General features: G+C 36.4%; 1 protein-coding gene and 1 long non-coding RNA gene across 6 annotated transcripts in view; one reads left to right on the top strand and one right to left on the bottom strand.

Annotated features, from left to right (window-relative positions):
- Positions 1–17,916, top strand: part of ARHGAP15 (Rho GTPase activating protein 15) — a 494,107-nt gene that overhangs the window by 320,089 nt on the left and 156,102 nt on the right. For all 4 annotated transcript variants that reach the window (XM_058193603.1, XM_058193605.1, XM_058193594.1 and 1 more), the window contains one exon: positions 14,238–14,315. In XM_058193603.1, coding sequence (XP_058049586.1) covers positions 14,238–14,315 — 78 coding nt within the window. The remainder of the gene's footprint in view (positions 1–14,237; positions 14,316–17,916) is intronic.
- LOC131203432 (uncharacterized) overlaps positions 13,558–17,916 on the bottom strand; it is a 36,334-nt gene continuing 31,975 nt past the window's right edge. For both annotated transcript variants that reach the window (XR_009156376.1, XR_009156374.1), the window contains exons 2-3: positions 14,204–14,362; positions 13,558–14,081 (exon numbers count right to left, since the gene is read on the bottom strand). This is a non-coding gene — a long non-coding RNA (uncharacterized LOC131203432). The remainder of the gene's footprint in view (positions 14,082–14,203; positions 14,363–17,916) is intronic.

The raw sequence follows: 17,916 nt of genomic DNA, 5'->3' as shown, positions 1-17,916 counted from the left end.
TGTATAACTGATTATTTTAATGTTCTTTTAAAAAATTGTTATGCTATAAATTGGCCAGAGCCATTGGATATGAGATGGGAAGAAAATAAATTTTATAATAAACCAAACCAAACAAAACACATTGTTCCCAATTTCATAGTTGTAGAAAGAAAAAAAAAGTTAAAGATGCTTGCCCTCTGGCATAGTTTGAATATTTGAAATGACGTGATTTCGATCCAAACTGTGTAAATGAAAAGAATACAAAGAATAAGAGGCTCAAAAAAAAGAACATTTTTCTCTAGCACAATGAAAAAAAAATAAGTCAGTCGTTAAATGGTATTATTCAGTCTCTTTTGTAAATTTAGTGGTATGTTGGCACAAGAAATGCTTTCTTGCTCTGATTCCATGAATGGCTTCTCAGACTTTTGGTTCTATCATCTTCCCCAACTCTGTGGGTCAGATTTTAAGGGCTGGTGGGTGGGTGGGTGGGTGGGTGACTGCTGATGGGAGAGAGGTCACTTCCATGCCATTGTTTGGAAGGTGATTTAAATGTAGTCCTGTGTGTCTGGGCGTATGTGTTTCACTACCCTCTCTTCTTCATCTTCTTTTTCTCTGTATTGTTCTGTTTACATTGCCAACCTGATTTCAGGACCTAACATTATTGAAATTCTATAAACTGTTCTGTATGTCCTTTTGGCTGAAGAGCAGAGTAGAAATGCATTAAATAGCTGCCATGTCACTAAGAGTTACTGATGCACAACATAAGAGCCACTCCAAGCTTATTTCAGAACCTCATCATCTCCTTTGAGCTAATTTGTTTGTTATAAACATCTACATTTACCCAAAAATCTGTAATATCTACCGATTTGTTTTATTTTTCTAAGTTTATTTACAAATTGCTTATCCCTGATGGTTGCCTTTTAGCAAACAGTTCCTAACATCTTTTTCCCCCCCATGCTTCCCGCTTTATATAAGTTTCCAGTTACCTTTGAGAGCAGTACCCTGAAAGAGTAGGGATCATATTGCTCTGCTAGATGATCTGAGCTCTTAGTTCTGCTAATTTTGTAGCACACATTCTTTCCCAGTTTGGGAAAATCTATTATACTTGGATCCAAGCATGCACTAAAAGCTAATACTTCCATGAAAAATGTGCAATTTGTACTGTTTAACGTCTGACAAGATCCTTGAAGGTTTTTTTTTTTTTATGATTTGTCTCCTTCCAAGATTTCACCGCCTTGTTTTTATATGCACGTAAAGGGAAAAGAAGCAAAACAAAATGATAGCAAATGCATGCTATTTTAGAGGGGAAAAATTCAGCTTTTCAATAGATAATATAATTTTGTATTAAAGAACTAAAAAAATTGAGTTCAGGTCAGTAAAAATACATACCTTATCAACCATTGATTTTATTGCTTTGTGGAATACAAACAAATATTAGCCAAACCACATTCCAGGCAATTTTACCTTGGAAGTTTATAATATAAAAATATGTTTTTAAGTTATGAGCAGAAATTAGCAGCAAATGAATGCAAACATCTTGGCAATAAGTGTTTTACAAATTCTGCCTTCTGAGTCATTTTATCCAGTTACAGCCACCTTCTCCAGAGCAAAAGCTAGTTCATAATTTTGTACAAAGTCCAAGTTACAATTGGCTCGGAAGGGTATTTTCTCTCTGGGGCCTCAGTGTCTGTAAAAAAGCCACACTCTGGGTCTTTTTGTTTTTTAAGGAAAAAGGGGGGAAAAGGCATTAAGAGAAAACAGTTTAGAAAATGTACGATGTACAAATTAGAAGGGAAGCAAAAAGAGGAAGAAGGAAAACAATGCATCGTGGAGGTATGATCTGGAAAGTATGAAGAATGGAACCTAAGCTGCATTTTTCTTATAAAGTAAAATAATAATAATAATAATATAATAATAGAACTACAAATAATGGTACAGTACCCCTTTAAGCCAGTTGCCATCTTTCTTAAAGTCACCTGATACCTGCCTCTTTGACTAATTCATTCCAGAGAAATGTATCCCATGCTAATAAAAGAAAGCATTTGAATGGTAAGAGTTGCCAGAACAAATAAGTGGTTACTGACTGTTTACCACAGAAACATTTGCTGTGACAGGACTAAATTCATACCTGGGAGCACTCCAGTGGTTTTCCTGGCACACCAGCCTGAGCGGCATTTATGCTTGCCCCCTTTTTTTTTGCTATAAAAACCAGTCTTTTGGTAACCGTTTCGAGTAAAGACAATATTCACAAATAAATCCCAATCAATCAGTGCATTTACCATTACAAGATAGACTCTTCTCCGCTTCATTAATTTATTTAATTTGGAAAGGGGCACTTTTTCTCAAAGCCTAAGCGGAATTTCACAGCTTGTTCTAGCACTCATGGAAATGGAGGAACTCAAGCAGTAGGCAATACCCCAATCAAGGAACTACCAACTGAGACCAATAAGCTAACAATAAACAACAGCCTAATCAAGGAACCAACAAGGACACTATTGACAAGGGCAAGCCATTAGTATATAAAAACAGAGCAAACCCACTCCTTTCTAGCACTGATGATGTTACCTAGTTGGAGAATGAAACGTCTGCAAGAAAACAATCAAGCTCAGAGAGCATCAAGGATCCCACTCAAGGAAATGCTAGGAATACTTGATAAACTAGGAATATAATTCTATAAAATATTTTCTGATTAATTAGTGGCCTAACTTTTGCTAATATCTGTGTTATATCACTTTTTCAAGGAGCTCAAAGAAACATATATTCCGTTTCCTTTCCTTCCTCTCTCCAGGTCTTCCAGCCCCCTTTTTTTAATCCACACAACAACCATATAAAAAGTCAGAACAAATAATACTGACTGATCAGGACAACCCAATAAATTCCATGGCTGAATTGAAGGCTGAATTTCCTAAATTCTAGATAGCAGCTCCTTACTAACTGGTGAATTGCCAACTAATAGTTGATGGAAAAAAGAGGTTTATCTTTTCTGTCACTGATGAATAAAAACATAGTGGCAGCAATCTCTGCATACTGTATTTTGTTCTAGACATTTAAAAATATTCCACACTAAAGGAATAAAACTTTAAAACATTATCGGAAGCTGAAAACATACTCAATCCAAAATCTCTGTTACACAGTAATGATTATTCATAAATTCCACCATAGTGATTCAATTACTGCAATGGGCTAAAACAGGTGATATTTACACCGTGTATCAGTTTTTAGTTTACAGATTTTATTTGCAAAAATTGCTCAGGAATCCTATCTGTAGAACAACCACTATACGCAGAATGTTATAAGATTAATCTGTCCATCCGTCTCCCAGGCATTTACTTTGCTGAACGTTGTTCAATTTTTTTTTCTGAAACTCAACTGGAATCGATGGAATTGGGCATAGATCTCCTAGACCAGATTACTTCCACAGCAGTCACTTTTGGTGTTCCCTGGGATTGGAACTCTAAAAACCATGTGGGATTCTAATAGTAATTAGTTGTTTTGTTTTGTTTTGGCAATAGGTGTCATATGTAGATCCAAACAGGACTGAGTTTGTGATATAAAAATAGATTGTAAGTGAGTTGGGCCATGATTTCCTCTCCTCCTCTTAGAGGCAAACTTCTGTGGGTACCCAAGAGAGCTCCCCTCCCATAGCTAACAGTCTTTTAGAGGGATTTGCAGCTATGTTATGGAATAATAGTTAATCTCCTTATCTGTCACAAGATTCAACTCCCTGCTCTATGGCTGCCTGTATTAAAAAGAAAAAAAAAATGTGTTTCAGCTTCTTTAGTTGATATTAATGGTCATTCATGACCAACCACTTCAATAGGATTTAATTAAGCTTATTTAGGCTTCAGTCTTTCTTTCACTTTGGAGTCTTATTTAATTCAGTGGGGTTTAGTTTTGAATGAAATAATAAAAAAATCATATGTCAATAGTAACATGTTATCACTACAGTAACTATACCTCCACATCAGGGGTGAAATCCAGAAGGTTCTGGAGAACCGGTAGCAGAAATTTTGAGTAGTTTGGAGAACCAACCAACGCCACCTCTGGCTGACCCCAGAGTGGGTGGGAATGGGGATTTTGCAGTATCCTTCCCCTGGAGTGGGGAAGGAATGGGGATTTTGCATTATCTTTCCCCTGGAGTGGGGAAGGAATGGAGATTTTGCAGTATCCTTCCCCTGGAGTGTGGAAAGAATGGAGATTTTGCAGTATCCTTCCCCTGGAGTGGGGTGAAAATGGAGATTTTGCAGTATCCTTCCCATACCACACTCACCAAGCCATGCCTACCAAGGCACACCCACAGAACCAGTAGTAAAAAAATTTGGATTTCACCACTGTTCCACATATAAGCTGTGAAATCATGACCATCCATAGACATCCAGCCGATACTGACGTTCACCAATCTGCATGTAGACATAATCTTGAGCTCTGCTCTGATGTTTTAAAATGCTAAAACCTAAATATTTGATTTCACTCTCAACAATATGCATGGAGGCTTGCAGTAACACTAGCAGAGCAATTACTGCCTGCCTATGAACTTGTGTAGTCTCACATAAGTGATATGTTATTTAAAACATGTCTTTAAATGTTAGAAGACTTCTATCAGAAAGTTCTTCCTGTTCTTTTAAAAAAAACTTTTCTTGTTGATTTGTTTCCTGACTGAAATAGATTCACAACTAAACAGATGTGAAAAATGACAAAATTATTGAATATATGTACATATTCTCTTTAAATATATAATTGTGGCTATTATTAGTTCCCCTTTAGAGATATTACTAGCAGTGAGCTTGCTCCTCTCTCTGTTGGGATCTCTCAAGAAGCTGAGCATTGTTTGCATAGTATGGTAAGAAGCATATGGCATAAAATTTTAATTAATCTGATAAGGAAGCAGTTTTTTTAAAAAAAACACCTAAAAAAACAGCCACTGAACTTATTGGAAAGTAAGGATCTAAGTTTCTGCACTGTTCAAGAGTTACCACACTTATATATTTAAGATAATAAGAAATTTGTAACCATATGCCTTAGTAAATGTTAGTTTTTTCATAGCAGTCCTGATCTCATTGACTTCAATGAAAAATGCCCTCGTTTTAAACTAATTTGTAATTGTAACAAATATATTTCCTATAGGTGCTGCCCAGATAAACTGCTAGGATAAATTTTTTCCCACCATAAATTATTTCACGGTTCCCTCATGTTAGCTATTGAATTTCTTATGCTTTTGAACATGATGTGAAAGCTGACATGTGCTTCCACATTTTTGTTACATATGTCTGTATTTCATAATTGGTATGATCTATTTTTCACTTGAACACTAAATTGTCAAATCTCTGATACACCAGTGAGTGACTTCACAGTTATTTGTATCTAGAAATATATTTGCAATATTGCCTCCCTATCTATTATTCTTTCTTTACACCCTTTTGTCCACAATTCAGATCACTCCAAAAATGCATTGTACAGTTGCCCTTGTCATTTTGTAATGCATGTATTTGTTTAAATCCTTTGCCTTGCTTCTTCAGACAGCCTAAGAAAGTAAGGAACAGAAGTTAAAATAATTATTTTAAAAACATTTTGGCAACAGAAAATCAACTATAAAACATTAAAAAATGAGGTCAAAAATAATAATAGCCCAAGTATTTCAAACCAATGTTTTTTAAAAAGGACAGTGATAATTCTTGGCCACTGAGCTTTTTTTTTTTTTCAAATGGAGGATTATTTAGACCAGAATGCTGGAAATTGAAGTTCACACCTCTTAATGTTGCTGAGATTCAGAAACTCTAGTTTAAGACCATCCAATGAAAATGAAGAAACATTAAAGACTTTCAAAGGGGGGCTGTTTCTGATCCTTTGGGGCATTCAGAATATGTAACAATTCCATATATTCATCCTGTATCAATTGTCCAATATTTGTTACCTCAAACTGGCCCACCACCGAATAAAAGGTATCTCAGCTCAGAGAAGGAGAAAGGGCATGGGATACATTTTAGAAGGACTTTTCCTAGTTTTTCAGAGCATAAAAGGAAATGAGGAGAGAAATGCTTCCAGTTTTGCAAGATTTTTTAAAGGTAACCTTAACAAGAAATAATAGAGCTAGTGTTCCTGGCTGTGTTTCTTGTCTGGACTACCTTAAAGGGTTAACTTTGTGTTAGCTCCCATTCTCTCTCCTCCCTCCCTCTCTCTCCCTCTCCCTCTCCCTCTCCCTCCCTCTCTCTGTCTCTCTGTCTCTCTCTCTCTCTCGCTCTCTTTCAAGAACTTTAAGTTGTGACATAGGCACATCGGAATGAAGCTGCAAAGTTTCAGTGAATGAAAACTCAATTGTTCTTTGCTTCAAATTTTCAATGCACCCACAGTAGAATGAAGGAATTTTCCATTTGTTTTGATCACTGCAGCATTACTGCAATGATGGTAAATTAAATGAGGGAGAGATTTGCCTTAGAAGAGATAATACTAGAAGGGGATGTGAAGGCATCTGTGTGAGCACATTTCTGAGAAATCAAAGGAAAATAAATGGGACTTGTCAGTGGTGAAATCCTCCGAGGTTTGCCACTGGTTTGCTGCGCGTGCATGCGCGGTGCGTGCCAAGCGCTGTGCCATGCAATTTAGATTCTCTAGAAAGCAGGTTTTCCTGCTTTCTAGCAAATATAAATTGCATTGCACAGCTGATCATCGGAAATACCAGTTCGGATGAACCAATAGCATTTTTTTACTACCAATTTGCCTGAACCGGTATCTTTTATTACTATCGGTTCGTGCAAACCCATGCGAACCGATAGCACTTCACCCCTGAGACTTGTGAGGAAGAAGTGATCCATAAAAGGAAAAGGAAAACTCTAATAGATAAATGCACAATGACCAGTCAATGGGAAGGACAATAAGTAAGGGAATGTTCAACCAGGTCAATGGTGGCTATGGTCCACCCATTGCCAACTTGCTTCACTGAGAACTGGCATTTTTAAGATTGGCTTCAGAACAGCCAAGAGGAGCAAAGGACACAAGCAGATTAGGTTGCTTCTTTAATGTAGTGGTGGAACAATGCAAAGATACCATCAACCAAGAATAGAAAACTATGGTTATCCTGTTCTCAGCTAGTATGCAAACCAATATACAATTATATTATTAATAGTCATGATGATGGCCATTCAATTCAATTGTGAGAGGCTACAATAGTATAAGTTGCACTATCAAAAGCAAGAATCAGGAAACAAGGTGGTTCAGATGACTGAAGGCTTAGTGTAAGCTAATGTTCCCTACAAGAATCTGAACTACTAACAGTCAAAGCAAATTGGCTGTATTGTCAAAGAATTCAAGGTAGGCTGGACTTAGATCTCTGGTGGGCATGAAGGGACTTGGGGCTGATGATGCCCTTGACACCTCCCTTGGGCTCATCCTCATCCTCTCCTACATGTAACAAGCCAATTTGCTGATGGTGATGGTTGTGTGATTCTACTCACTGTCAGCAACAAAAATGAACTGAATATCCAGTGTATTTCACAACCTCAATGTGCTTAAGTATAGTTCTTTAAAATGTTTGGGTCTTACTTCTGAATAAAACCAAGATGGAAGATATTGAGGTTAATTTTCATTCATCTATTCCCTGAAAATCCAGTTTTTTTAAGTGTATCTCCAAAAGGGCAAAGTTGAATAAAAATCTGAAGTTTTAGAAAAAAGTGGTTGCCTTTTTTATATGCTACTGTCTGGAAGTGGCAGTTCTTTAGCCAGATGAACAAGAATATGTTACAGCTGGCTTACACTCTCCTCCCGTACTGTAGCCAGTAGAGACTTGTCATGCTACATATGTTTTCAAACCTCTCTCAGCTAAATCAAAGATCCAAATACAAAATGCAATACACAAGAGTATCATATGGACTTAAGGGACTCTCTGGTGGGCTTGAAGGATCTATAAGGAGGTAAATGGATTACACAGAAGCATACACGAAGAATATTCCTTCATGACAGATATAATCTAGCATTTTTTCTTTTTTCTTTTAACTCTTTCATGCCATTAATTGGTAACAGAAGAAATAAGAGGAGAGATTTTTCTAGGGCAATAAATAAAAATTGTGCTACCCTGCTGCTGAACTGTGTGTGGCTGCACAGGAAGAAAATGCCCAATAGAATTAAATCAGATTCAATGTGTTCTGTTCTTTGACTGATATATTTAACTCCTCCCAATTGGCATATAGCAAATCCCCAGCTGAGGGTTATATCTCACTGCTGTCTGGGATGTGCCCAGTTTCCATCTGTGTGTGGTCAGAAGTTTACTATTATTACACTTTCTCTTCCTGGTTACTTAGTGATCAAACTATTTTTATCTATCAGTTAGGAACTTCTGCATTAGATTTCTGTAATACACTCTGTTTAGTGGCTGTTTTCGAAATGCATCTTATTGAGGTTGTGATGGTTAACCATTTTTACTACCAATATTTTACAGTTGTGACTGGTTTCTGAAAATGTTACGCCAGATTTTTATACATTGTGTTCTGTAACTTCAAAATGATATCTTTCTTTGTTGCTGGAATTGTCGCTGTCAAAGCTTATTTCTACAATTGGTCTACTGATTGCTTACCTTTTGGTAATTTATTCACTTGTTGCCTTTGTTAGGCTACAATGGTTTGCAAAGAGATAGAAAAGATGGGTAACATTTTAAGTCAAGAAGTCAATTTTTTCTAGTTGCCCTAAAATAGAAATGGTGGTGACCAGGTTACCCGAAGAAGAATGCCCTTCTATATTTACTGTATGACTGCTGTGTGTGTATGTATGGAATATTATCATTTTGCTTATGAAAACAAGCAGGAGAGAGAAAAAGGGATGGTCTTAAGCATATGAAGTAGATATTTTTGGATCAACCATACATCCCTGCTCTGAGCATATTTTCTTACATCAGAAGAATCAACTTCCTCTGTGCAATCGATATTAAGTGATGTGAAAAGAAGGAGGCTCTATTGGCTGCGTCTTCTATGACCATAATTTTTCTAGAATCATATATACTGTAGATATAGAGGAGAAAAGAAGACAGGAAATTTCAGGGTACAAGTCACATATTGACAATGGGCATGTTCCTATGCTTCAGGTCACAAGAACATCACGAGTGGAAGCTCCAGAAAACTAAGCATATGCATTTTTTACAGGCTGCCTTCAGGCTTGGTATAATTGATTTTTTTCCTTTCCTTTCCTTTCCTTTCCTTTCCCTATTCCCATCCCTTTCCCTTCTTTTCCCTTTTCTTCTCTTCTCTTCTCTTCTCTTCTCTTCTCTTCTCTTCTCTTCTCTTCTCTTCTCTTCTCTTCCTTAATCTTGGTTTCATCTCTACTGCACTAGTCCCATTAATAAACAAATAACAACTTTTCATCTTATGACTAGATCAAGCACCTGTGCCTTGAACAAGGATATAGTAGACAGTATCGTTCCTAATTTTGTCTGTCTGTCTGTCTCTGTCTCTCTCTCTTCCCTCTGTGTGTTTGTGTGTGTGTGTGTCTGTGTGTGTGTCTGTGTTTCTCTGTCTCTGTCTCTGTCTCTCTCTGTGTGTCTCTCTCTCCCTCCCCTCCTCTCATAATTATATAGCTGCCTACCTTGCAACCAACTTGGAATGGAAGATGTTCAATGTCACTGAGATGCGGAAAGGGGAAAGGACCTTTGACAGCTTTGCACGGACCACATTAGACCACTTGGTTTGCAAGGCAGGTTTGCAAGGCAGGTACCTTCTCTGTCTAGTCCTATTTCTAGCTCAGTATGAACCTTCACCAGGAATAACAGAAAGGACAGGCAGTGACCTAGTGAATTGATGGAATAATAATAGTGTCAAATGAAAATAAAATACATTCCAGTTTTCTTGGAATGGAAGAGTTGCTGTGATTGGCTGCTTTGACCATAGCTGCACTTGCTCTTGGGTTGTTTTTTTCAGAAAGATGTGTGTTTTTAATTATTTGCAAAGCAAATTAATATGCTGTTGTTTGAGAAATATGACTCATTTGATCAATTAATATAAAGTTGCAAAATTTGCATTTCATCTTACTACATCCCAAACTAATATGTAATAATAGTATTATGCTTTATTATTTATTTATTTATTCAAATAAATATATATATGTTTATCACCATAGGCTATATATTAGTCCTAAAGCAGATTTGTCATCATCTCATTGAAACAATTTTAGCACGAAAGTGATATTTTCTTGTACTATTATTATTAATGTTACTGTGCTTTACAAACTAATTTGGACAGTGAGAGTAGCTGCATACAAAATTAATTTAAAAAGTGATAAAATGTCAGTCACTATTAAATGACATATTTGAAATCTGTGTGTGTGTGTGTTTTAGGTTAAGTATAGTGTTGTCAGAAAGCTTCTTTATTTCAGAAGTAAACAGTTAAGAGTGACATTTAAATATTATTGCTCATTGTTCGTGATAGAAAAAGTTTTACATGTGTAGTTGCCAAAGTGTATGCTGCAGCATTTTGGGGCAACAGAACAAATTCACAAGAGCACCACAGGATATTTTAAATTTTTGTAACGTCCATTTGCAATGTCACATCTGTGCAAAGATGGGCTTTCAAAGGTCTTTTGGTCTAGAAATACTGTGAAAAAAAATTCAGAGGCACTAAGGGTTTCTGTGAACCAAGAAAGTTTGGTTTTAAGCATCTGTTTTAAGCATATGATTTTTTTCTCCCATAGCAAAACTTGTCTTCAGCAGCATGCTGATTAGAATCATCTAATTTTTATGCCCTGCCTCTTAGCAGCTTCAAGCCAAGCAGATGAAAAATAGCTGGAATTTCTGATACATAGATGACAAGATTTACAAACAGTGGACCCTAAAAAGAAGAAGAAGAAGCACAGCTCATTTCAAAGCATTTTTTTCCCTCCACAATTCATTTCAAAACAAAATTTTCTCATTCCTTTGTTTTTTGTTTTTTACAAAAAGACAAGGAGGATGAGGAGGGCGTGAAGAAGAAGAATTTTGTTGAAAGAGTAGAGCTGCTTTGTTTCTTATCCCATGATGAGTGAAAAAAATGTTTAGAAAATATCACTTTACACTGAGATCCATTCTGAAATGTGAGGATGTGATTCAAGCCAAGCCAAAAACTGCAGCTCAGAATTAGAAGGGATAGACATGGCTTGGGAATCCATTTTCCCACATTCCTCGGCCTCAGTCATCCCAGCTAATGTTTAAAAGAAAATGGAGTTTGGAAACAATGAAGTCATTTTGTTTAGCTGAAAAAAAGAAAAAGAAAAAAAACCCTTGAAAACCACCCTCAAATGTTTTCTGTCCTCCCCCCCCCCTTTCTTTTCTTTTTAAATAAGGAGGTATAAGGAGGTATATTTACTGGAACCACTTTTTCTATTGGGAAAAAAACTACTAATGGCACAAGTTTCCTAACACATACATGACACAAGACACATACAGAGCATATGCTCTGTCAGTTGTCACAACCAGCTCTTCATGGAAACTTTCTGACATTACTGTTATCAAGAGTGCTTTTTATTGAAATGAAAACTTCTCCCTTGGCAAAAGCAGGGCAACGTAGAAAAGCAAATTTAAGGCCCAAGCAAAGCTGATTTACTATAAGTGCACAGGTAAAATGCGTAGTCGGTGTTTGTTCAATTCCACCGTTTCTATGATTGCCCTTTTTCTTGGCTCATATATAGTGAATAAAACATTCTGTCATTATGCAATGGGAAGGAGACTGAAGAAAAAAAAAATTACCTGTAGCTGAAGATTGACAAAAAATATACTTCCTGGTGTGGAAGACAAAAATCAAAAATGCTTAATGAAATTTTAAGAGACCAGGAGATGCAACATAGGCAGATTAGTTGCATAGAAAGACACTGCATTATTTTCACTCCTGTTTCATAGCTTAGCTAGACTTTGAATGGCCAGATTTCTTCTGAAAACTTAGCCATGTGGCTACCAAATGATTATTTTCCTCTGAATCTTAATGCTGAAGAAGGTCCAGGGATCACAATTCAACTGCTACCCACCTCTGTACTTTTAAAGTTGGAAGGATGGACAGCTGCTTATTAATACACACTTCCCTCACTATTTTAAATGTGATGAGCTAAAATGTTAAAGCCTATAGACGTGTTCTAGAAGATATATTTAAGTGGAAGAATTTACCTAAACATAGAAATAAATTGAAAATGAGTGTCATGGTTTGCAAATCATAAATTATATAAAATAAGAGCATTTCTATATATGGCTCATTGGAAAGAAAAATAATATTTAATCGCTATCCTAGATATAAAGTGGAAAGCTTCTAAGATTTATGGTGGGAATAAGTTGCAACAGCTGCATTTTTCCTTGACTGAAATCTTGAATACAATTTGGATTATGGTCCTTGGGTTGGGGGTGGGGGTTGTTCACATTATCTAAAGCTCCTTCAAATAAAAAAAGGAGGGTGAAACAGCGATGTGCTCTAAGGGAAGGCTAGAAATATGTCTTAGTGATAAACACCTTTTTGAAACATCAAATAGTCAGCATATATTAAACTAGAAATTGGATTTTATGGTAGTGAGTGGGTGTCATGATAGAATAGTGTTTACCACCAACATTAATGCCATCTGTAAATTTAATTTTTAAACTACGCTTGTTTTATCTTTTATTTCCTTAACTATTTTAAACTCTATCATGAAGAAACCCTGACCATTAGATAGTTTTCATTCTAGATAAAAGTCTGCTTTGAAGTTGAAGTATTTTGTTTGAAAATTGTTCAGAAGTTTAATGTCTAAGATCAGCTATTTTTAAAAATATGTACTCTCCCCCTTTCTCCTTCAAACATATGTAAACTATGGGCCCAATAACATTTTCCAAAATAAATACCAGTAATTTCTAATCCAGCTAGGATTATGCAGCCATAAAAAGGATATCCAAATTCATCGATTTATATTGGATAGTTTGGTTTTCACTGTTGACATATTTAAACCAGAAAATACATGGTATATATTCACTCTAGCAGATGTATTGTTTCAACTTCCCTGTTGAGTTTGCTTGTCAGGTCACAAAAGGGGAATCACATGACCCCCAGGACACTGCAACTATCATAAATGTGAGTCAGTTACCAACTGTCTGAATTTTGATCACATGGCCGTGGGGATACTTCAATGGTTGAAAGTGTGAAAAATTATCATGTCACTTTTTTATTGATGTAACTTTGAATGGTCATTAAATGAACTGTTGTAAGTCAAGGACTACTTATGTAAATTGCTAAAGTCACACTTAATAACATTGCAAAAGGTTTATATAAAAATACTAATACATATATCCAGATTTAGAATAGTTCAAGAAAGATGATCAAACGCTGATTCACTCAATTGAGGCAGAAGCAGGATTTTAGTCCTGTTACATTCATGACATTCTTTGATATTCCTCCCCAAACCAACTGGGTTTTTTTTTAATCTTAACTACATGCCACTGACCTAAACAATGATTTATAAGGTTCTTTTAAAAACTAGATTATAAAAGCAAATGAAAACTGGCTAAATCTAAATTTATTTTTTTTATCTATTTAAATAATAAATTGGTTCAGAACAAATTAAGTTAAAATTAATCATTGTTAATATTGCAATGAATATCCCGTAATGATAGTTACATTGTGAGTAAGGATTTGTAATAGAAAAGGCTGAAAAAAGTAACAATGTGCTATTTACGTTCTCTTAATGAAACTGAAAGATCAGATTTTATATTTCTGCTTAGTGTCTGCAGAAGGCTATCCAAATTAGAATATTTTGTTGTTTGTTGTTTGTTGTGAAGTTGTGTCCGATCCATTGTGACCCCATGGACAACGTTCCTCCAGGCCTTCCTGTCCTTTAACATCCTCTGGAGTCCATTTAAACTCATGCCTACTGCTTCAGTGATTATTAGAATAAACCAGTAGTCATATCATATAGTACACAGAGAGATCCAAAGGTACTGAGTTTATATGAAGAGGCAAAATTCCACATATAATTTTTTAACATTTGATATTTCTTTTTTCTTTGCGTCAAGAAAATACAGTCACTAGATGTGTTGATGTGTTCAGGTGTTGTTGAACCTTAGTTTCCATAAGTCCTTGGGAGAACGGCTAGTGTTAAACTATAATTGGAACTGTAAAACGTAATCCAGGACATCCAAAAGGCTAGAGGGGAAAAAGCATTACAGAATATCGGGTGAATTATGATCAAGGAGTTCACAGAAGTATATATTTCTCTTTATTTGTCACAGCACTTATAGTTTCTTGACAGACAGCATAATACTCACCGAAGCCAATATAAAGTATGTCTTCATTTTCCAGGTCTGGATGTTGATGGAATATACAGAGTCAGCGGCAATCTGGCAACGATACAGAAGTTACGATTTGTTGTCAATCAAGGTAAGTGATTCCTTTGCCCCACAATGTTTTGTTTAGTACTTATCAGTCTGAAATGACAATACAATGGATTTTAGAAGCTCTGGTGCATTAATGGTACAGAATGATGAGTGGCATTTTTAAAAAAAGAAAGGAAAACAAGTGAACAGTTACAGCGCATATCTAAGAACAGTTTGGAAGACAGGAGAGAGATGCAATCATCAAATTTTATAGAAAAAGAAAGATAATTTTAAAAAAAGAAAGGAAAACAAGTGAACAGTTACAGCGCATATCTAAGAACAGTTTGGAAGACAGGAGAGAGATGCAATCATCAAATTTTATAGAAAAAGAAAGATAATTTTAAAAAAAGGCAAACAGAGATCTGGGCTTTTCAGAGATAAAATACTAATAAAGAGAAAGAGCCATAATGGCGGTGGTTAAAATGCAGTATTGCAGGCTAATTATGCCCATTGCCAGGAGTTCAATCCTGATTCAAGGTTGATTCAGTCTTCCATCCTTCCGAGGTCTGTAAAATGCAGACCCAGATTGTTGGGGGCAATATGCTGACCCGTGGTGGGATTCACTTACCTTCCCTACTGATTTGCAAATGTGAGTGCATGCGCCACCTCTGTGCATGCACACAGCCTTCTGTGCATGTGCAGTAGTTGCGCATTACATCTGAGTGGGTGGGCAGGGCCCCTTGCAGTCACCGCTACGGGTTCGCACAAACCGGAGAGAACCGGCTGAATCCCTCCACTGACACTGACTCTGTAAACCTCTCAGAGAGGGCTGTAAAGTACTGTGAAGCAGTATGTAAGTTTAAGTACTATTGCTATTGCTATATTGTAGACTCAACTGTGAAGTGTAAAGAGGTCTGGACATGGAAGGATTGTTAGAATTGGGAGAAGAACTAAAACAAGGGCACTTAGAAATAGCTTGATAGGGAAAAATGAAAAAAAAATAGTCAAGATAAATTTAAGCTTTTTGTGACTTCACTAAAAATAAATATGCTATTTTTCCACATATGTACAAACTCAGCAATACCAAAAAACAGATGTTGATCTCCGACGTATGTACAAACCAACTGTAGATAATAAGAATACAGATTTTTAAGGATTTAATTAATGGTCCTGCAGACTCACACAGATCCCAACTAACCATTATGTAAAAGGTTCTGCTAGACCTGAAAAGATCATTTGACTTGAAAGAAAAGCATCTTTGACAAGAATACAGTACCATATTGAATTAATGAAAGAATTTTTATTGAAGTCCAGATGTTTAATGAGAGTGACTGGCAAATGTTATTGGATAACCTTCCTAATTAAAAGGCAAAGGACTTTAGTGTTATCATTTGTATGGGATAAAATAGCAATAGCAATAACACTTAGACTTATATACCACTTTATAGTGCTTTTACAGCCCTCTCTAAGCGGTTTTACAGAGTCAGCATATTGCCCCCAACAATCTGGGTCCTCATTTTACCCACCTCAGAAGGATGGAAGGCTGAGTCAACCTTGAGGGGGTGAGATTTGAACTGTCGAACTCCAGCTAGCAGTCAGCTGAAGTAGCCTGCAGTACTGCACTCTAACCACTGTACCACCTCAGCTTTAGAAGCAATAGGATACAATTAAGAGATGGAAGGTTTAAATAATAATTCTAAGTATTTTTTGTTATTAAACAAAAAATCAACTTAAAGGCAAAAGACCCATCAAATATTAGGAGAAGGAGCAACATGTATTCCTGACACTCATGTTTAAAGAAAATGTACAGTTGTTATAGCTCTAAATTTGAAACTGTAGGAAGCTTAGATGATTAGAGTGTTTCAAAACTGCAGCACATTTTTCCCATATATAATCTTTCTTTTATTATAGGTCTTTGCCTTTTAGCTAAGAATGAGTATAAAATTATATTTATTACAGTCTCATAAAATCTCTGCTATGTCATTTCATTTCATTTAGATCCTGTACCTTAAATAAATAAATTTCTCCAATATGCTACACTTCAGGTATCTGAGATTAGACCTCCCATCATACCTAACCATTGTGGTCCTTGAGAGCACCGAGCCAGTGTAGGTTGACATAAAACATGTTTCCCGAAATAAGTATTTCTTTCATTGCTTTATATTCAGAATAAAATAATACTTGTCATTCTAATTCATTCAGCGGAGACAGGGACCAGAATGTCCCAAAAACCAGTTGCCTCTTGTCTATGGAGATTCTCAGTCATCCAGGTCACGGTTGTCCCAAAGGTGTTTTTTTCAAAAGGCAACTGGACTTTCTGGTTTTTCTTTGAAGCTTCTTCAGCTCTGACTAGATGGTGGGAAATGGAAGGATCTATACTCCTTGCAGGCAGCTGGTCATTTGCATTCTTTTAGCAAGTTGTTAAGTCCACCTGGAGGCCATCTGTATCATCAGGGTCACCTGAGTGGTGCAAATTGGTTTGGAGCCTTCTTGAACCTGTTGAAAGGACTGTATTGTAGACTGGAGATAGTTGATATCATATCCCTCCCCCTCTGTTGAGAGAGGGCTGTTCAGTTTTGACATAGATGGCCTCTTTAACCCCTCTTTCAAACCAGTGGTTCTCTCTGTCCAAAATGTGGACTTTGTTGTCTTCAAAAGAGTGGCCTGTGTCTTTTAAATGCAGAGGGACTGCTGAATCAAGTCCTGATGTGTTTATTCTCCTATGTTGTGCTATGCATTTATAAAGTGGTTGTTTCGTTTCCCCAATGTACAGTTCTGCACATGACTCACTACACTGTACTGAATATACCACATTGCTCAGTTTGTGCCTGGGTATTTTATCATTGGGGTGGACAAGCTTCTGCCTTAGTGTATTCTTGGGTTTGAACGTATGTTGTATTGGCTAAAGATCCTCCTGAGCTTTTCTGATATGTCTGCAATGTATGGAATGACAAGATTGTTTTGTTTATTGTTCTCTTCATTGTCTGTTATGGAGGAGCTCCTGTAGGAGACTATATATTTATTATTCCTTCCTACAATAAATATATATATATATGGAAATATATCTTCAAATATATATGGAAAAGTCAATGAAATCACTTCTATTTATTTGATCTTTTCTTATGATGATTGCTATGACTGTTTCATATTTGGCAACAGTGGCTTTAAGGGAGTCAATACATTTGTTTTCTGTATATATAGAAAGTCACTGATGCCATTCTTTGAAAAAAATCTCAGTGGCAACTTCATGCTTTATATATTTTCTCTGTTCAAAATCGAAAGTATTTTGATTACAAGATATCAAGATTACAATATATTTTAATACTTGTGGAGTTCTTTAATCATGGCAGCTAAATTGATCCAGATATATAAAGGTAAAGATTCCCCTCGTACCTATGTGCTAGTCATTCCCGACTCTAGGGAGCGGTGCTTATCTCTGTTTCAAAGCTGAAGAGCCAGTACTGTCCAAAGACTTCTCTGTGGTCATGTGGCTGGCATGACTAAACACCAAAGGCGCATGGAACGTTGTTACCTTCCCACCAAAGGTGGTCCCTATTTTTCTAGTAACGGGAGCTCACCCCGATACGCGCACTAGGGATTTGAACCGCTGAACTGCCAACCTTTCAATCGACAAGCTCAGTGTCTTAGCCACTGAGCCACCAGTG

The sequence above is a fragment of the Ahaetulla prasina genome, chromosome 1 (genome assembly GCF_028640845.1).
Source record: "Ahaetulla prasina isolate Xishuangbanna chromosome 1, ASM2864084v1, whole genome shotgun sequence".
NCBI lineage: Eukaryota > Metazoa > Chordata > Lepidosauria > Squamata > Colubridae > Ahaetulla > Ahaetulla prasina.
This window is presented reverse-complemented; position numbering and strand designations above follow the sequence as displayed.